At 36.1% G+C, this 22,271-nt stretch overlaps 1 protein-coding gene and 1 long non-coding RNA gene across 4 annotated transcripts; one reads left to right on the forward strand and one right to left on the reverse strand.

Moving 5' to 3' along the window:
* The first annotated feature begins 698 nt into the window (after positions 1-698).
* Positions 699-12,668, forward strand: mlnl (motilin-like). 3 transcript variants are annotated; one of them, XM_062063327.1, is made up of 6 exons: positions 699-786; positions 941-1,043; positions 5,225-5,355; positions 12,230-12,331; positions 12,395-12,500; positions 12,555-12,626. In XM_062063327.1, exons 1-6 carry the CDS (start codon positions 712-714, stop codon positions 12,560-12,562), a joined length of 525 nt encoding a protein of 174 aa, XP_061919311.1. In that variant the 5' UTR covers positions 699-711; the 3' UTR covers positions 12,563-12,626. The 3 variants fall into 3 exon arrangements, with proteins under 3 accessions (XP_061919311.1, XP_061919293.1, XP_061919301.1); XM_062063309.1 differs by having other exon boundaries at positions 12,395-12,668; XM_062063317.1 differs by having other exon boundaries at positions 729-828; positions 12,395-12,668.
* Positions 12,120-20,628, reverse strand: LOC133660145 (uncharacterized). Its single transcript, XR_009827776.1, has 3 exons — positions 20,453-20,628; positions 15,295-15,382; positions 12,120-12,997 (listed from the first exon to the last, which is right to left on the reverse strand). It is a non-coding gene; the product is annotated as an uncharacterized LOC133660145 (long non-coding RNA).
* Between the last annotated feature and the right edge of the window lie 1,643 nt (positions 20,629-22,271).

Here is a 22,271-nt window from a genome sequence, read left to right on the forward strand (position 1 = left end):
TCCTTCAAAACCGCAATAAAAGTTCACCTCCAGGCAACTACAACCCTAAACTAACACCCTCCCCCTTCCACATCCCACCTCCCCGGATTGTTAATAATCAAATGTAAATAATCAAATGTAGATACTTATTCTAATGCTTTCTGATCTCTCTCTCTATGTCCACTACTTGCTGTACATATCCTACCAAGTCAGACCTACACTGTTACAATGTCCATTTCTCTGATGATGCAATTGTTGATGACTGAAGGGATGATAACATCCAAGCCTAACCCCCCCCCCCCCCCCCACATCCCACACCCCGGATTGTAAATAATGTAAATAATTCAATGTATATACTCTGATGATGATTATCTTGTGTGATGACTGTATTATGATGATAGTATATACAAAGTATATACTATATAAAGTCACATTGTATGTCTACATGGACGTCGGAGTCTGCAATAAAGCTTGATTGATTGATTGAGGTGGTGTAAAAATGTAATAAAAGCTTTTACGTCATGTTGGCGTTATTTTTAGTTCTGCACATGACACACCAGGATATGTCCGCCTGGTAATGTTGGATAGTCCTCTTCTCCAGAGTGTTTTGACAGCAAAGAGCCAAGCTGCCGTACCATTTCAGCTCCATGCAGGAACAGAGTCAAGTGCTGCATTTGGGGCGAGGCATCATTAGGGTTGTTCAGCATCGCAGGGTTTCTTAGGACTGCATGCATGCGGCTCGTAAATGTCACTTTGTGTTGGCTCCTTCCTAAAAGCAGAGAATTTATGGACGGAAACCCCTTCCCGGTACGACACAAACACACACGGCGCACACAGAGAAAAAGTGTGGTATGTAAATAGAAATATTGTTTGTCAGTATTTGAATTGAACTTGTCACCTCTTTAAAGGCCGACACAGCGGGGCACGAAGCGGCATTCAAGTGTAATATCTGCGTTTCCAGGAGCCTGGATGCGAAGTGCTTTGGCGATATAAAGGCTGCCTGCAGGGAGAAGAAGTGACTCTCTTCTTGAAGCAAACCTCCGGGAGAAAGGCTGAAACAACACGTGAGCGTCAATATTTGGCGTCTTCCTCTAATTGTCTCTCGGGCTTTTCTTTCCCACTCTCAGTAGGAACTGTGCTGGTCTGTCTGTGTGTTGTGTTGTGAGTGTTGTTACTGGGGCTTCTCTTGTGTGTGTAGCGTGTTGTGCACTGTAAAAAATGTCATTGTCAAATTCCTGTCTTCCTGTCTCAGTAGCATTTATCTTTACAGCAACGTACTGTAACTGCACGCCTGTGATTGGACACACAAGTTACAACTAAATGTAACTTCACAATTTAATTTTATAGTTTATTACAATAAAATTACAACGATCTGCTGTAACTTCTAGGGGTGTCAAAAAATTTTTTTTTGGTAATCGTGATTCTCATTTGTAACGATTCTTAATTGATTTTTAAAAAAAAATTGGATTTAATTTTTATTTATTTGTTTATTTTTTAAATCTGTTCTATCCAGCCATTTAAGCAAATCATATTATTGATGTAGATGATCTATATCTGCTGTTCAGATTTACGGTAGAAAAGAGAAGTGTTGGATACTTTTTATTACATTTAATAATTTTTTTATAATTTTATTAAACAAAACCAGTTTTCTTTGACGTAATATATAAATCTACCAAAGCTCTAAATCTATTTTATGGAGGAAAGTATTTACTGATAGCACTGGCACCCAATGTTATTAAAAAGTATGGATTTTGAATCGAGAATCATTTTAAATCGAGAATCGATTCTGAATCAATTTGTTGCACCCAAGAATGGATTGGTGAGGTGCCCAAAGATTCACAGCCGGAGTAACTTCACATGTATTTTTATTAGGGCTGTGAATCTTTGGGCACCTCACCAATCCATTCTTGGGTGCAACAAATTGATTCAGAATCGATTCTCGATTTAAAATGATTCTCGATTCAAAATCCATACTTTTTAATAACACTGGGTGCCTGATGAACTACCTTCCTCCATGAAATAGATAAACAGCTCTGATACATTTTAATATTACTTAAGTGAAAACTGGTTTTGTTTAATACAATTCTACACCAACATTTACTAAAGTGCTCGGACAGGACAGATTAAATAAATACAATCCATTTTTTATGTATTTTTTCAATTGATTAAAAATCTTTACATTTAATATTCGCAATTCATTCGAAAATGGTTGGTGTCATTTAAAAACACATATAATATGTCTGTATCTACATCTATGATTGACTACATTCTTCCATAAAATAAACAACGTGAACACATTTTTATATTATTAAAAAAAAAACCTGGTTTTGTTAAAAACATTTTTTTTACCCAAACATTCAATAAAGTTAAATACAAATAAGGCGAAGGAAATATCCAACACTTCTCATTTCTAAAGTACATGTGTACAGAAGATATGATCATCCGTCAACAATATGATTTGCATGAGTGGCTGGACAGGACAAAATGAAAAAAAGAAAAAAAAAAATCAATTAATTTTTTTAATCGATTAATAATAGTTACAAGTGAGAGTGGCGATTAATTGAAAATTTTTTTTTTTTTCTTTTACATCCCTAATGCAGTGTTTATCAACCACTGTGCCGCGGGAGATTATGTAGTTTCACCTAATTGGGTTAAAAATACTTTTTGCAAACCAGTAATTATAGTCCGCAAATAATGTACCGTTGTTGAGTGTCGGTGTTGTCTAGAGCTCGGCAGAGTAACCGTGTAATACTCTTCCATATCAGTAAGTGGCAGCAGGTAGCTAATTGCTTTGTAGATGTCAGGAACATGGTTTGTGGTGATCACAATATGCAGGCGACAGCGGGAGGCAATGTGCAGGTAAAAAGGTATCTAACGCTTAAACCAAAAATAAACAAAAGGTGAGTGCCGCTAAGAAAAGGCATTGAAGCTTAAGGATGGCGATGCAAAATTCAACTAAAACTGAACTTGCTGCAAAGTAAACAAAAACAGAATGCTGGACGACAGCAAAGACTTACAGCGTGTGTGTCGTGACGAGGGGGTCGCGGCTTGCTGCGAGGATTGTTCTCCCGGGATGCAATCGGACTAAACTGGACACGGCTTGAAGGTAGGAACATTATTTAATTATTCAAACTCAATAGGTACAAACAAAAGGGCGCACAAGGCGAAGGCACAACTTAGCGTATGATACAAAAACTAACACATGGGCAGAAACTATGGACATGAAACAAAACTCGCTAACTGTGGCATGAATAAACAAAACTTACTTGGCAGAGCATGAATCAAACAGCATGATCTATGGCAGTGGTTCTTAACCTTGTTGGAGGTACCGAACCCCACCAGTTTCATATGCCCATTCACCGAACCCTTCTTTGGTGAAAAATAAAATGTTTTTTTTTTCAAATTCAAGACAAAGTTATATGTTTTTGGTAACACTTTAGTATGGGGAACATATTCTAAGTGACAAAAACTAAATTTAGAGTTATTTGGACACTAGGGGAACATATTCTAAGTAACAAAGACTAAATTTAGAGTTATTTGGACACTAAGGGAACATATTCTAAGTAACAAAGACTTAATTTAGAGTTATTTGGACACTAAGGGAACATATTCTAAGTAATAAAGACTTAATTTAGAGTTATTTGGACACTAAGGGAACATATTCTAAGTAACAAAGACTTAATTTAGAGTTATTTGGACACTAGGGGAACATATTCTAAGTAATAAAGACTTAATTTAGAGTTATTTGGTTAGGGTTAGGGTCAGGGTTAGAGGGTTAGGGTTATAATAAGGCCATGCCGAATAAGGCATTAATAAGTACTTAATTATTGTTGTAGACATAATATAATATATCTGTATATATATTATTCTGTACACATATTATGTATATATTCGTATATATGTTAGATTTTTTATCGCTATATTAGTCTAATTAGACCTGCATTGTCCTTTCCATCCTTACACTTTCCATCATTGTAACTGAGCTACTGTGTTGAACAATTTCCCTTGTGGATCATTAAAGTTTGTTTAAGTCTAAGTCTTAATAATGACTAGTTAAGAGCCAATATGTTACTAATTTGCATGTTAATAAGCAAGTAATTAATGGTGAATATGTTCCCCATACTAAAGTGTTACCATGTTGTTTTACTGGTACACAAAATGAAGCGTGCATGAACATCACCTTGTTCAAAGAAAACAAAACCAACACAGTGCATAAACTCACAACAAATTACACACCTGCAAATCAGTCAGCTGTTGCTGTATCCGTAATACGCCGATAGGGAGAAGTTTGTATTTACACGATGAGTCGGGTGTGTCTTGACCTCCGCCGAACCCCTGAGCCTGACTCACCGAACTCCTAGGGTTCCATCCAACCCAGGTTAAGAACCACTGATCTATGGCAAGAAAAGTCGAAACAGGGCAATGTCGCCAGGACGACTAACTGGCAAAACAGGCTTAAATAATAGTCTCTGATTAGAGCAGGTGCGTGATCCGAACACATGAGACAGGTGAAACTAATCAGTCGTCATGGAAACTAAAATAAACAAGGGAGCGCAAACAGGAACTATGGAGTCTGAAAACTAACAAAAAAAACCAAAACATAATCCAGACCACAGAACATGACAGTGTGGAGCAGACGGCGTCCACAAAGTACATCCGTACATGACATGACAATCAACAATGTCCCCACAGAGAAGGATAGCGTCCGCACAACTTAAATAGTTTTGATTGCCAAAACATAGATAGATAGATAGTACTTAACATAGCAGGTACGGGGGAATAGCGTTCAAGGGAGACATGAAACTGCAACAGGAAAATACCAACAAAACAGGAAAAGCCACCGAAATAGGAGCGCAAGACAAGAACTAAAACACTACAAACAGCAAAAAAGTCCAAATAAGTCAGGGTGTGATGTGACAGGTGGTGACAGTACACCTACTTTGAGACAAGAGCTATAGTGAAGCATGCTTGTTATGGTTTGAATTAATATCCAACAATTGCGAAAACGACTTTTTATTGTCAATATCGGCTGCTGAGTTTCATTTTTCAATGATTTCTGCTGGTTGTGTGCCTGGGGATTTCTTCACTGAAGAAAATGTGCCTTGGCTCAGAAAAGGTAGAAAGACACTGCCCTAATGTACGGAGCTAAACAACGTTGCCTCAGTGGTACACGTCGACACACACCAAATTAGAATGGCACTAAAAAGGTGATCTTGCTATAACGTTTTCCATTCTCCGGGGGCAGGACAGAGCAGAATGAGCATTCGTGGAGCATCGGCTGCTTGTGTGGCGCTGCTGTGTGTGGTGGTGCTGATGGCAGAGACGACACACGGACACATCACCTTCTTCAGCCCCAAAGAGATGATGCTGATGAAGGTATGACGCCTGCGTGTGTTGAGCTGGGATACCATTCACAGCTTGAGTATATTTATTTGCAGAGTCAAATCAACACGTTTCAATCAAATGAACATAATCAACATTTTTGCACTTTTCAATTTGAATGCATTTAACCCATACGGCCCAGAATGACTCAAAATCTCTAAAGGCGAAACAGAAACCAAACAGCTCCAACACTTTTCAGGCTGTAGTGTTCCCTCCACGAATGTACAAATGGACAGTTGATGCGGTAGTGACAGGCTGCACAACCAAACAAGTCAATATGGTAGACGCTAAACAACAGCACAATGGACCTCTCAATGGGGAGTTTGAGTACAAAAAAAACCCCACTTAAAGTATTATGCACAATTTGCATAATACTTTTAAAATTAAATATTATTTATGTATTTATTATTTTTAATTTTTATAAATATTATTTATTTATGCATTTATTTATGTATTTATTTATGTATTCATTATTTATGTATAATTTTGTATATTTATTATTCATATATTTATATTTTTTTAAAGGTATTTATTATTTATTTATTTATTATTTATTTATAATTGTTTTATATTTTTTGTATTTTATTTTTTTAATTCCAAATTAATTTTTTTAATGTTTAATTTATTTATTTATAATTTATTTATTTATAATTTATTTATAATAAATAAATTAATTAATTGTTTATTTATTTTATTTAATTTTTTTATTTTAGTGTTTTATTTTCCAGGGTGTTCCCCCGCCTTCCGCCCGAATGCAGCTGAGATAGGCTCCAGCACCCCCTGCGACCCCGAAAGGGACAAGCGGTAGAAAATGGATGGATGGATAGATTTTCACTAAAGCAATTCCATCCTAAAATACCTCAAAATTACTACAAAATGAGCAATAGTAAAAGTAATATTAATGTGGATAAATGTCTGCTTAGAAAACATTTTTTGTTACTATAAACATGATGTTAAAGGTGATTAATAAACACATTGAGGGCCGGATTTACTAAGATCCAAATAGCTTGTGCAATCTATAAAATATTGTGTACTATACGGGGCATCACACTCATTTACTGCATATTCATGTTATCATGCTCTTACCTGTGGAATTTGCTATCTGTATGTCATTAAAAAATATATTAAATGACACCAATTGAATTTGTTTTAATCAGCCCCTTTAGTCATCTAGCAGCTACGAAATTATAAAAGGATGTTGCTGAATTGTCTAATGTTTTTCATTTCTGGATTGCACGCCTTATTCTGCTCACTTAATACTTAACGCATTCCACTTTGCACACATTTAGTAGATCATCTTTGCGTGTGCTATTAAGTTTGCACGTGTTTTAGTACACGCAAACCTTGAGTAAATTATGCCTCTAATGCATTAATACTCCCTTCTGTCTTCATTCTCTTTGCTCATGCAAAATGAAACATGATTAATATATATATTATATTAATATATTATATTATTATATTCTATATATTAATATAGATTAAAAATGAAAAAAACTGAATCGCGATCATTTTAAATGAATCCACAGCACCCTCGAATATCTGTAGATTTTACTGTAAAAAAACTGGCAGTTGAGTTACCAGTTTTTAACCTAAAATGTATAGTACTTTTTACAGCAAATTACTTTAAATGGAAAAACGGAAAAACGTTTTTTTCTAAAGGCAGAACAACAGTTCTAAATTTAAAATATCATTTTTACAACGTACAATTTGATGGATAACTTGCTTTGAAATTAACAAGTTAAGCAGATATTTAAGTATTTATATATTTGGAATGTATAATATCATAATACTCATTATCATATCAAAATAATATCATAATGTATAATGTATAATATCATATTTGTTCCATGATCAGGTAATAATAAAGTTTAAAAGATATACAATTGTACGTACAATTGTACAATTGTTGTAGTACAGGGTTTGTATTCATTGATTATTTTATTATATATATATATATATATATATATATATATATATATATATATATATATATATATATACCTGTATATATATATATATATATATATATATATATATATATATATATATATATATATATATATATATATATATATATATATATATATATATATATATATATATATATATATATATATATATAATCAATATATATATATATATGGATAAATATGGATATATATATATATATATCATATATATATATATATATGTCTTTAAAATATATGTTATTATATGTATGTATAAATGGAAAATATACATGAAATATATATATATATATATATATATATATATATATATATATATATATATATATATATATATATATATATATATATATATATATATATATATATATATATATATATATATATATATATATATATATATATATATATATATATATATATATATGATAAATGGGTTTTACTTGTATAGCGCTTTTCTACCTTCAAGGTACTCAAAGCGCTTTGACAGTATTTCCACATTCACCCATTCACACACACATTCACACACTGATGGTGGGAGCTGCCATGCAAGGCGCTAACCAGCAGCCATCAGGAGCAAGGGTGAAGTGTCTTGCCCAAGGACACAACGGACGTGACTAGGATGGTAGAAGGTGGGGATTGAACCACAGGAACCAGCAACCCTCCGATTGCTGGCACGACCACTCTACCAACTTTGCCACGTGTATATATATATATATATATATATATATATATATATATATATATATATATATATATACACATATATATATATACAGTATATATATACATATACATACATATATATGTATTTTTAAATCATATATTTTATGAAAATTTTAATTTATATATACATATAATAAAATATATATTAGATACATATATAAATATATATTTTAGGTATATTTTATCAGGGCATTCAATCGATGGCAACTGGACTGTTTGGTTTGGCTTAGAAGACATTATATATATATATATATATATATATATATATATATATATATATATATATATATATATATATATATATATATATATATATATATATATATATATATATATATATATATATATATATATATATTTAAATATATACAGTATATTATTTATTATATATTTATATTTTATATATAATAAAATATAAATAAATATATGTATTTATTTAACACAAATATATATATGTATATTAAATATACATATTTAATATATACATACATACATATATATATATATATATATATATATATATATATATATATATATATATATATATATATATATATATATATATATATATATATATAAATATATATATTATTTAATATATATTTATATTTTATATATAATAAAATATGAATAAATATATGTATTTATTTAACACATATATATATATATATACATATATATATATATATATATATATTAGGGGTGGGCAAGTTAATGCGTTAATTTTGAGTTAACCCATCAATCTATTAACGCCGACAAATATTTTATCGCACATTATTGCGTATGTTTTTTTTACATGCTTTTATTTTGTTAACGCCTATGGGTGAGGGCCGACATCCGGGCAACTGAGCTACATACGGGTTCTTCGAGCCATAACAACCAGACTGGCGTTGAAAACAAACCGTTGCCATTACTCTTTAACTTGTCGACCTACGCTGGTTAAACCCGTCATTCTGCCTCCAAAATGCCGAAAAACTGTGTTGTTTTTGGTTGTGCTAACCACAACTGGGAACAGGGAAAACAAAGGTTGTATTTTGTTCTGCCAAAGCGCGATAAAAGCCCACAGAGACGAGACAAATGGCTCGCAGCTTTACACCGGGAAAACGAGGACGGTTCTCACTGGAGTCCCCCAAAGTCCCGGGTCGTGTGTTCGGATCACTTCGTTTCTGGTAAATATAAGGAACAAAAATCCACCTTCTTAACCACAACTTGGCTATACGTCCGTGCTAATGTTGTACTAGTTGAATTTTTACCTTATAACGTTCGACAGCTGAAGTTGTTGTTGTACAAAAATAACATGCGGTATATACTGTATAGTCTATAGCCTAGCTAGCTATTTTCGAAAACCGGACAACGAGAGGATACCAAAGGCAGCGTTAAGATGGACACCACCGGGAAAACGTAAGCCAGGGCGGCCAAAGAACACCTGGCGAAGAACAGTTGTACTTAAACAATACATGTAGCCCTCAAATCTCTCAATATTTTATACACTAACACTTGATCTTCCGCGTCTCTTTCTTAGTAGCACGCAGGCTAAGCTAACTAGCAAGCTAAGCTAAGCCTGAGAAGCTTTAAAGTTCACTGAGACGAGTCTGACGCAAATAATACATTTTCGTTTTTTCACACGATATGCGAATAAGTAAAAATGCGTAAATGAAGGATTTAACGCCGACTTCCAAGCCACAACGCTCGTTAAATGCTTTTTCTGTCAATGCTGTGTTCGCTGTGAGCTGCTTTGTTTTCAACGAATTCCCGGTTGCTAGGGGATTGGTAGGCGGGAGTGACGTAGGTCCGCCCTCACCCATACACGAGTTGTATGAAAAGGAGAGGACTGTAAAAGTGACAACTTTACAACGTGCAGCTGTAGTTGCTGTCAGTGGGGACTACTGGACATCAATCGGTAAGCATAATTACCTCGGAGTTACAGTGCATTATATGGGTGAGGGCGGACCTACGTCACTTCCGCCTACCAATCCCCTAGCAACCGGGAATTCGTTGAAAACAAAGCAGCTCACAGCGAACACAGCATTGACAGAAAAAGCATTTAACGAGCGTTGTGCCCTAGATGTCGGCGTTAAATCCTTCATTTACGCATTTTTACTTATTCGCATATCGTGTGAAAAAACAAAAATGTATTATTTGCGTCAGACTCGTCTCAGTGAACTTTAAAGCTTCTCAGGCTTAGCTTAGCTTGCTAGTTAGCTTAGCCTGCGCGCTACTAAGAAAGAGACGCAGAAGTTATCAACAACAAGATCAAGTGTTAGTGTATAAAATATTGAGAGATTTGAGGGCTACATGTATTGAATGGCAACATGAAAATTATAGGGTTTATTGGTTTTTAAAAACCCAACTGCTAAGTGCAAATTTAAACGAAACCGGTTTTCGAAAATAGCTAGCTAGGCTATAGACTATATAGTATATTACTTACTTAACTTAATCCTCTTCTTCCCGGATGGGAAATAAGGCTTCGACGACTCGACGGCATTCATCTCGCTGCTGTGCTCGTCTCTGTGCCTCGCCCCATGTAAGCTTCATCTCTTTCAGCTCCCCTTCAACTGTTCTTCGCCAGGTGTTCTTTGGCCGCCCTGGTTTACGTTTTCCCGGTGGTGTCCATCTTAACGCTGCCTTTGGTATCCTCTCGTTGTCCGGTTTTCGAAAATAGCTAGCTAGGCTATAGACTATATAGTATATACCGCATGTTATTTTTGTACAACAACAACTTCAGCTGTCGAACGTTATAAGGTACAAATTCAACAAGTACAACATTAGCACGGACGGTATAGCCAAGTTGTGGTTAAGAAGGTGGATTTTTGTTCCTTATATTTACCAGAAACGAAGTGATCCGAACACACGACCCGGGACTTTGGGGGACTCCAGTGAGAACCGTCCTCGTTTTCCCGGTGTAAAGCTGCGAGCCATTTGTCTCGTCTCTGTGGGCTTTTATCACGCTTTGGCAGAACAAAATACAACCTTTGTTTTCCCTGTTTCCGGTTGTGGTTAGCACAACCAAAAACAACAGTTTTTCTGCATTTTGGAGGCAGAATGACGGGTTTAACCTGCGTAGGTCGACAGGTTAAAGAGTAATGGCAACGGTTTGTTTTCAACGCCAGTCTGGTTGCTATGGCTCGAAGAACCCGTATGTAGCTCAGTTGCCCGGATGTCGGCCCTTACCCATTGATAAAAGGTGGGTGCTGCATTCACATGTTCTGTCTATAATGAAAACAGAGGAGAGGCATTATGGAAGAAAGGAAAATTACAGGAAAATGTTTCTGCTGTTACCTCAGAAATTGCCTGTTCGGATGTTATGATTGTGGCTCTGGGATTTGTATGTAGATTATATTTACTTTCCATAACAAACAGGATAACTAAAATACCCTGGCAGTGGCAATAAACTTGAATGTTTGTATTGACATTTTTTGAGTTGATTTTCATAAAATATGCTATTTAACTGCTACTGTTTAATAAGTACTGATTTAAATTGTGTTTGCACAACAAATGTTTTGGCACTTTTGTTCATATGGGAGAATATTCCAATAAAGGTGCACTACACACTACTTTTTAATTCATTATTGGGTTTTACGTATACAATGCAGTTAATCGTGATTAATCAGAGAAATAGTGCGATTAACTATGATTAAAATTTTTAATCGTTGCCCAGCCCTAATATATATATATATATATATATATATATATATATATATATATATATATATATATATATATATATATATATATATATATATATATATATATATATATATATACATAACATATATATTAAACATATTGGAATTTTATTTATTTGATTTTAAGCTTTTACATATGGCTTATGGAAATTTAAAAAAAATACAAATAAATACAAATAAATGTATATATATATATATATATATATATATATATATATATATATATATACATATATATATATATATATATATATATATATATATGTAAGACACTTTTCAACATCAGGGTGATGCTTGATTTGAAGCGTCCACACAAGATTTATGGAAATGAAATTGAATGAAATATTGTTATTAACAATCTGGAGGTAAAACAAGTCAGTTAAAATATAATCATAATGTTTATTATTATCACCAGTGTTTTATGTACACTATAGGTGTATTGTGGTGCTATAACAAAGTGACATCGTGTGTATGTGCTCCATTGTGCAGGAGCGAGAGGGAAGGAAGGACATGGAGCCTCGGTCGGAGGATGGCCACTTTGAAGAAGTCACCGTGGAGCAACTTCCTCCAGCTGAGCACGCCACCAACCTGGTGTGTGCGCACAACCTTGTGTACACTTGTGTCATTGTCCAACCAAAATGTGTGTGTTTGTAGGACAAAACAGTGGACATCACGGTGCGACTTTCACCCAAGCAGCTGGACCACGTGGCTCCTGTGCTGGAGGAGCTCATCCATGAAATGGTGGAGGAGCGACAGAAAGGTACTGCAGTCCACAGAAAATAGCCAACAAAATGATATCAATTTGTCTCTGCAGCCAAGTAGTGCAGCGCTGAAGGACACACTTCTTCAAAAAGCATCTTTTCTTGTCAAATCACTCAATAAAGGGAAGTTCTTGTACTTTCACTCATGGCCCAGTTGTTGACAACACACCACCAGAGGAGTCATAAATCACATCAGACATTTGAATAAGAAAAGTACACAAAAGTATATCAAATATTTTCTTTTTTACAATGGATTTGTTGTGATGAGATGTCAGAGAAGGCATAAAGAACATAGACTTTGACTCCTTCCTGTTATCAAGAGGCTTTCATCACAACCTGGAGGTCAGTCTCTGGCAGATGTCAAAGTCCTTGGCAGCGAGGGCCGGGTCCCGAGCTAGGGGGGGGGAGGACCAGGGAACAGTCGCTGTCAAAGTACTTCTTCTGCTTCCTCCGACACGGCGCAGTAGATGGCGCTCACTGCTCCCTCCTCTGCGGACTGCAAGAAGATGGCAGACCATGGTCAACTAAAGATTACACACATAGGGGTGTAACGGTACGTGTATTTGTATTGAACCGTTTCGGTACGGGGGTTCCGGTTCGGTTCGGAGGTGTACCAAACGAGTTTCCACACGGACATATTAAGTAGCGTAACGCACGTTGTGTAAACAATGCACACCGAGGCACAACACACGGCATGCTATCAGCTAACGGGCTAGGATAGACTGACCATACGTCCTCTTTTCACCGGACATGTCCTCTTTTGCGGAGCTGTCAGGGCGGAGTTTCTTAAATGCCTCAAATGTCCGGCATTTTGAGTTAGGGTTGCGTGTATTTTTAATGTACGTTCAGGGTTAAGAAGGGGTTAAAAACAAAACAAACAGCAGCATTGGTGAGGGAGGGGCAGAGAGAGAGAGAGAGAGTTATGATAAACGTGCATGCGTCGCCAGGCTCTGCTTTTTATCCATAGATTTATCACATTAAATTTTTTATTATCTATAGCAGGGGTGTCAAAAGTGTGCCCCGGAGGCCATTTGCGGCCCACAGCTAATGTTTTAAAGGCCCATGGCACATTCTAAAAATACTATTAAAATAACCAAAAACATAAAAGTAAAATAAAAAAGCTTAAAGGTTAAATGTCATTTAGAAAAAGTTGCAATGTTGACTAATAAAACAAAGCTCTTTTTTTTTCTTTCAAACTGTAATTGCTCAAAACATAATATTGAATCAAAATCAATGTTATTATGAATTATTGACCTATCCAAGGTTCCCATTACTTCACATCAAATATTACACTAAGAAAAATATTTTTGGTGGAAGATGTTGCAAATTTGGTAAATAAATAACCCCAAAATGTATATTTTGTTGTTTTCTTACTGTACCGAAAATGAACCGAGGTACGTACCGAACCCAAATTTTTGTGTACCGTTCCTACACACACACATATTAGCGTGGGAAAGGATATCATACACAGCATTTTTCCGACCATAAGGTGCAAGGCGCTCATAATATACAATATATATATATATATATATATATATATTATATATATATATATATATACACATATATATATACATATATATATAAAACCCACTGTCAGTAACTACAGTTGGTCGCTACATCTGTAAGTGCAAGTTAAAACTCTCCATGCAAGGCCACTTTGTTGGGCCTGAGCTCATCTAAGATGGACTGATACAAAGTAGAAAAGTGTTCTGTGGTCTGAGAGTCCACATTTCAAATTGTTTTTGGAAACTGTGGACGTCGTGTCCTCCGGACCACAGAGGAAAAGAACCATCCGGATTGTTATAGGCGCAAAGTTGAAAAGCCAGCAGCCATCCGACGCCCCTGCTTATTTCAGCAAGACTGCCAAAGAGTGCGGGTACTAGACTGGCCTGCCTGTAGTCCAGACCTGTCTCCCATTGAAAATGTGTGGCGCATTATGAAGCCTAAAATAGCAGAAGGGAGACCCCCGGACTGTTGAACAACTTAAGCTGTACATCAAGCAAGAATGGGAAAGAATTCCACTTCAAAAATGTGTCTCCTCACTTCCCAAACCAAAACTGAGTGTTGTTAAAAGGAAAGGCCATGTAACACAGTGGTGAACATGCCCTTTCCCAACTACTTTGGCACGTGTTGCAGCCATGAAATTCCAAGTTAATTATTATTTGCAACAATTGTAGTGCATTAATTGAATATGGGTTGAAAAGGATTTGCAAATCATTTCCGTTTATATTTACATCTAACACCATTTCCCAACTCATGCTGGATTCCAGCAAGTCAAACACTTCAATCAGGTTGAACTGCACTTTTGTTTGTTTTCAGACGCTGGTGTAAACAAACATTCAGTAGTTATGCAATTATTTTTCCAGGTGTGCAACGAACACCATTTACCCGTTTACTCATTGTTTGCACTCTTTGCTAGCTCGCTGCTCTGGAACCAAAGCCATAATTATTATGCAAATAATCCAATCCAACATAGTGTCAGCACAATTTGTTTTCCTGCAATTTCAAATGCACTCATTTTAATAAATCAATACAGCGTTTTAAAAGGACCTTTTTTTTGTGATACCACCGTGATACCACCATGCTACCACCGTGCTACCACCATGCTACCACCGTGCTACCACCGTGCTACCCCATAAAAGAATATACAATGTGATGAACAAGAATTTTTTATTGAACACGAACAACTGTCAGGCCCATGCACACCTTTAAAAAAGATGACAATCAAAATGAGAGATATATACAAATATTTACAAAAGCATATGTGTCATGTGTTAATACCGCTGCTACCTTATTTGAACTTTTTCTTTGGCCTGGCCCCCTCTCTCCGCGCCTTCTCAGCTTCCTGCGCCTTCTCAGCTTCATGGTCTTCATCTGTCTGCATATAATATATATATATATATATATGACGTGACACTGTGTGACGTATGACGTGACACGATGTATGACGTGACAGTATGTGACGTATGACGTGACAGTATGTGACGTATGACGTGACAGTATGTGACGTATGACGTGACAGTATGTGACGTATGACGTGACACGACGTATGACGTGACAGTATGTGACGTATGACGTGACACGACGTATGACGTGACAGTATGTGACGTATGACGTGACACTATGTGAAATATGACGTGTGACACCATGTATGACGTGACGGTATGTGACGTATGACGTGCCAGTATGTGACGTATGACGTGACACTGTGACGTATGGGTATGTGACGTATGACGTGACGGTATGTGAGGATCGGGACAACCCTAATACACATACATATATACATATACACAAACATATATAACACACATATATACACGTGTTATATACACATATATACATATATATAAATACACATATATATACATATATATTATATATATATATTATATATATACACATTATATACATACTAGAGATGCGCTGTTTGCGGACACAACCGCGGAGTCCGCGGGTCGGGCGGATGCATGACGACAAAAATAGATTTTAATTAGAGTCGGGCGGGTGGCGGTTGAACCAATTCTCTCGAATGTCTGCTGATTTTCACCCAATCAACAATAATAAGGGCGTGCCGTGTAGGTGCCGCCTTTATCGCCCTCTACAACATGTACAGCCAGCGTGCTAGCCCAGCCACATGTTGTACGCAGCATCTGCTTGCTCTGTAAGTGACAGCAAGGCATACTTGGTCCACAGCCATACAGGTTACACTGACGGTGGCCGTATAAAACAACTTTAACACTCTTAATATGTGCCACACTGTGAACCCACACCAAACAAGAATGACAAACACATTTGTGCCACAGATTTTGGAAAAAGTTCAAATTCACAACCAATCACATACTTTCTTCAAACTTTGTCAATAACTTTTGTCATTAACTAAGGTCAATAGCTAATGTCAGGATTATGAGTAATGAGGATAAACACTGAAACATGATATATTTTATACTGCCAGCGGCTGAGGTCCAGATCCTTAGCCTGCTGGAAACTATTAAGCACACCCAAGACCAGCTGATGGCGAAGGTCAACTTCTTAACCAGCAGGTTGACCATTACCGGGACCAGAAGTTGAAATGCCGGCCAATATCCAGTTTCCACTGGAACAGTTGGAGGCATTTTTGAATGAACCATCAAATGGCCCAGCTGGACATAAGAGTGGTGAGGTTTCTTACTTAATATGAATGGTTCCATTAGGTTTATTGATTATGCAAATATTCTATTGAATCAGCCCTGACAACCAGGCCTGTCCTCAACCGCCTTTTCCCAGCGTTAATAGGCCTACACCAGGGGGTCCAACTTTTTCCACTGAGGGCCGCACAAAGCTAGCAGGGGCCATTTTGATATTTTTTATTTTAAAAACCAATACAATATATGTATAAAAAATATACATTTAGGCTTCCACTCAGGCTTGATCCCGGGGACCCCAAAGGGTTTTGGTCCAAAAAAATATAAAAAATGTGTCATTATTCAGTATTATTATTTGTGTTATTATTCAAGTTTTTAAATCTCTAGATCAACATTAGGTCTATCTGTCAATATAACATTTTTTAAAGATTTAAATTGGAAACTTTTTGTCAAAGAAAGCCTTTTTTTTAATGAAAAAAACACAAAATATGCAATATTTTCACCCAATAAAATTTTTAAGTAGGATATTTAAGATTATATAATAATTGGAGCCTTAAAAAGGTCAATAACTCATAAAACCATTGATTTTAATTCATTATTAGTGAGCAATGACACAAAAACTAATCACACTAAAATTGTAGGGGATCCAAAAGGGTCCTACTCATTAAAGTGTTAAAAAATAAACTATCATTTTTTTTTTTTACTGTTTACTTTTAACACAATAATCTCGAGATCAACTTCAGATCTGTCAATTATAAGTTTTATTGTTTGTTTTTTGTTTGTTCGTTTTAGGCCCTTCTTTAAAAAAAAAACAGCTCGTTTTTTTACATGGCAAACACAAAATATGCAACATTTTCCCCAAAAAATATCTCAAAATATTTAATGTGACGTAATTGGAGCCTTGAATAGGTCAATAATTCATAATGAAATTGATTTTGATTCATTATTATTTTTTAAAGAAAGAAACAGCCTACATGGCAGCTTTGTGTGATTAGAGTAAACATTGCTACATTTTCTTGTTACATTTCACCGGTTTGCTCTTTAAATACCACTTTTAGTGTTTTTTATTGTTTTCAATCGTATTTTTAAAATGTGCCGTGGGGCCGTTAAAAAATGACCTGTGGGCCGCAAATGGCCCCCGGGCAACACTTTGGACACCCCTGGCCTACACAAATACAAACATAGAATGATAGTACAAATATAATAAGAAAACAATGTCAACTTCCCAAAATTGGGTTATGGATGTTTATTTATGCCCTCTTTTTGCTGTGTGGGGATACTTCAGCAAGCTGTCTGGCCTGTTGAGGGAGTGGGCTCCACATTAATGATGGTATCATCTGCATACACTTGGCATATGTGCAAATATTGGGGAGGTCATTAATATACAAACCCTGTTTCCATATGAGTTGAGAAATGGTGTTAGATGTAAATATAAACAGAATACAATGATTTGCAAATCCTTTTCAAGCCATATTCAGTTGAATATGCTACAAAGACAACATATTTCATGTTCAAACTCAAACTTAATTTTTTTTTTGCAAATAATAATTAACTTAGAATTTCATGATTAAGATTAATTTTAGAATTTTGATGACATGTTTTAAATAGGTTAAAATCCAATCTACACTTTGTTAGAATATATAACAAATTGGACCAAGCTATATTTCTAACAAAGACAAATTATTATTTCTTTTAGATTTTCCAGAACAAATTTTTTAAAAGAAATTCAAAAGACTTTGAAATAAGATTCAAAATTGATTCTACAGATTTTCTAGATTTGCCAGAATAATTTTTTTGAATTTTTATCATAATAAGTTTGAAGAAATATTTCACAAATATTCTTCATTGAAAAAACAGAAGCTAAAATGAAGAATTAAATTAAAATGTATTTATTATTCTTTACAATAAAAATAAAATTTTTTACTTGAACATTGATTTAAATTATCAGGAAAGAGGAAGGAATTTAAAAGGTAAAAAGGTATATGTTTAAAAATCCTAAAATCATTTTTAAGGTTGTATTTTAATCTCTAAAATTGTCTTTCTGAAAGTTATAAGAAGCAAAGTAAAAAAATTAATGAATTCATTTAAACAAGTGAAGACCAAGTCTATTTGAGTTTTGTCTCTCTTAGAATTAAAAATGTCGGGCAAAGCGAGACCAGCTTGCTAGTAAATAAATACAATTTAAAAAATAGAGGCAGCTCACTGGTAAGTGCTGCTATTTGAGCTATTTTTAGAACAGGCCAGCGGGCTACTCATCTGGTCCTTACGGGCTACCTGGTGCCTGCGGGCACCGCGTTGGTGACCCCTGGACTAGAACAATGTCAAAAAGAGCAAATGTTTGTGATGTAATGCTACAACATGTCACATAGTAAAAATGCGGGGGGCATTTTTTCACTCCATGAAAAAAAGCACATCATTTTGACAGTATCTAAAGACAACATAAGCTTTGTGTTATAAGTGACTGTGAGTGTATTATTATTAGGAGTTGTTAGAATCAAAAGCCAAGTTGATTTGGACTGTAGTTGTAAAGATCCAGCAGCTGAAAATCAAACATTTGCTTAGTAGGCAAATAGTGAGAGCATTCCTGACTTGGTCTTCCCTGAGGAATGTAAGATGGGAGTACTGTAATTACCTAACGTTACATTATTATTTTCCATAACAATTTAGCCCCCTCCACAATATTAACCTGACGTTAAAACAGAACTAGCTATTTTAGCAATTGCCGAATCATGTAGCATTAGCTTAATGCTAAAAAGACAGGTTACTATCACATTCTGTAACAGACAAATAATTTCATGTAGGCTAACGTTACCTACCTGCTACCTGTCTTTTTCTCGTTTCTCCTCCTCTTCTTTTCTATTTTGTCTTCCCTGGACACCTGACAGTTTTGGCTGTTTTGACATCTTGTGTTGATTTTTCGACGTGGTGAGGCTGTCACGCCAAATTTTCTTCCCATTACAAAAACCTTCCTACCCCCCATTTACTTCCGGGGTCATTTCCGCTTACGTCATTTCCTCTTACGTCTTTGACAGCGATCCATAGCACTTCGTTTGACTCTTTTTTATAATACAGCGTTAACAAAACGTCTGTATTAATCGGACAAGCGTGACAGCGCCCCCTGATGGACGGCGCCCTTAGCATTTGCCTATACGGGTCTATGCCACGCCGGCCCTGCTTTACATCTCCATATTTATTGTCAAATGTGCAGACTTTTAGCATTCTGTAGTCTTCTCAATTTGGAAGAATATACCTGGACATAGTGAAGGTTTTTCTATTCCATTGACAAGATGAAACTAACGCAGTGTTCCCTCGCTACAACACGCTTCACTTTACACGGCCTCGCTGTCTTTTTTCTGTGTGTATTTTTTCACAGTGTCGCTCCTTTTTGTTCTTACAGCACATGATTGCACATTGTGTTCTGCGTCCTGATTGGCGAAGGGTCTGTAGACCATTGTCAATCAATCTTCTTATGCCAGGTGTCCTGTACACTGCACAATACAATGCCTTGTCTTACACTCCACTTTTTGTTGAACAGTTCACTTATTTGGGACTTTTCTTTTACTGTCAACTACTTTTAGGACTTTTGTCCGCCTGCACTTGAAATGTCTGAGAAGACGGTGGAGGACACTTTCTCAAATGAAGTCCAGTAGCTTGTCCTGCTGTTATTTCACAGCACATCTATTACAGGATCTTTGCAAGATAGCCAACCTAACATTGAACCAAAGAATGGCTTATTGTACTTGCACCAGACATGAATGCGTAGGAAACAACAACAAATATACATATCATATTTACATAGAAGTATCTCAGATCTAGAAATGACATACCTGTGTCCTTCTCGCTTTACAATTTCAGTCCTGTAGTTGTGTTCCATGGAGTGAAGGACAACTCCCTTCCTTATAGCTTATGCATGTCATGTGACGTCATATTAGCATGAAGGACATCAAACATGTCCTACTTGCATTAGGATGTAAAGTCAAGTAGATTGGTGAAAGATGTTCATGATTATACAATATTACATAATAGCTATCATAGTCTTAAAAGACTACTAAGCCAGAGATGTATCAACCCCAACCAGGACATACAAACCCCGTTTCCATTTGAGTCCAGGGTGCACCCCGCCTTCCGCCCAAATGTAGCTGAGATAGGCTCCAGCGCCCCCCGCGACCCAGAAGGGAATAAGCGGTAGTTGGGAAATGGTGTTAGATGTAAATATAAACGGAATACAATGATTTGCAAATCCTTTTCAAGCCATATTCAGTTGAATATGCTACAAAGACAACATATTTCATGTTCAAACTCATAAACTTTATTTTTTTTTTGCAAATAATAATTAACTTAGAATTTCATGTCTGCAACACGTGCCAAAGTAGTTGGGAAAGGGCATGTTCACCACTGTGTTACATGGCCTTTCCTTTTAACAACACTCAGTTTTGGTTTGGGAAGTGAGGAGACACATTTTTGAAGTGGAATTCTTTCCCATTCTTGCTTGATGTACAGCTTAAGTTGTTCAACAGTCCGGGGGTCTCCCTTCTGCTATTGCAGGTGCCACACATTTTCAATGTCTGGACTACAGGCAGGCCAGTCTAGTACCCGCACTCTTTTACTATGAAGCCACGTTGATGTAACACGTGGCTTGGCATTGTCTTGCTGAAATAAGCAGGGGCGTCCATGGTAACGTTGCTTGGATGGCAACATATGTTGCTCCAAAAGCTGTAAGTACCTTTCAGCATTAATGGTGCCTTCACAGATGTGTAAATTACCCATGTCTTGGCCACTAATACACCCCCATACCATCACACATGCTGCCTTTTACACTTTGCACCTAGAACAATCCGGATGGTTCTTTTCCTCTTTGGTCCGGAGGACACGACATCCACAGTTTCCAAAAACAATTTGAAATGTGGACTCGTCAGACCACAGAACACTTTTCCACTTTGTATCAGTCCATCTTAGATGAGCTCAGGCCCAGCGAAGTGTTTCTGGGTGTTGTTGATAAACGGTTTTCACCTTGCATAGGAGAGTTTTAACTTGCACTTACAGATGTAGCGACCAACTGTAGTTACTGACAGTGGTTTTCTGAAGTGTTCCTGAGCCCATGTGGTGATATCCTTTACACACTGATGTGGCTTGTTGATGCAGTACAGCCTGAGGGATGGAAGGTCACGGCTTAGCTGCTTACGTGCAGTGATTTCTCCACATTCTCTGAACCCTTTGATGATATTACGGAGCGTAGATGGTGAAATCCCTAAATTCCTTGCAATAGCTGCTTGAGAAAGGTTGTTCTTAAACTGTTCAACAATTTGCTCAGGCATTTGTTGACAAAGTGGTGACCCTCGCCCCATCCTTGTTTGTGAATGACTGAGCATTTCATGGAATCTACTTTTATACCCAATCATGGCACCCACCTGTTCCCAATTAGCCTGCACACCTGTGGGATGTTCCAAATAAGTGTTCCCAACTTCTTTTCACATGTTGCTATCAGTTTGAACATCAAATATGTTGTCTTTGTAGCATATTCAACTGAATATGGCTTGATCATTGTATTACGTTTATATTTACATCTAACACAATTTCCCAACTCATATGGAAACGGGGTTTGTGTATATACATATATATATATATATATATATATATGCGTATACT

This window comes from Entelurus aequoreus, linkage group LG01, assembly GCF_033978785.1.
Source record: "Entelurus aequoreus isolate RoL-2023_Sb linkage group LG01, RoL_Eaeq_v1.1, whole genome shotgun sequence".
Classification (NCBI taxonomy): Eukaryota; Metazoa; Chordata; class Actinopteri; order Syngnathiformes; family Syngnathidae; genus Entelurus; species Entelurus aequoreus.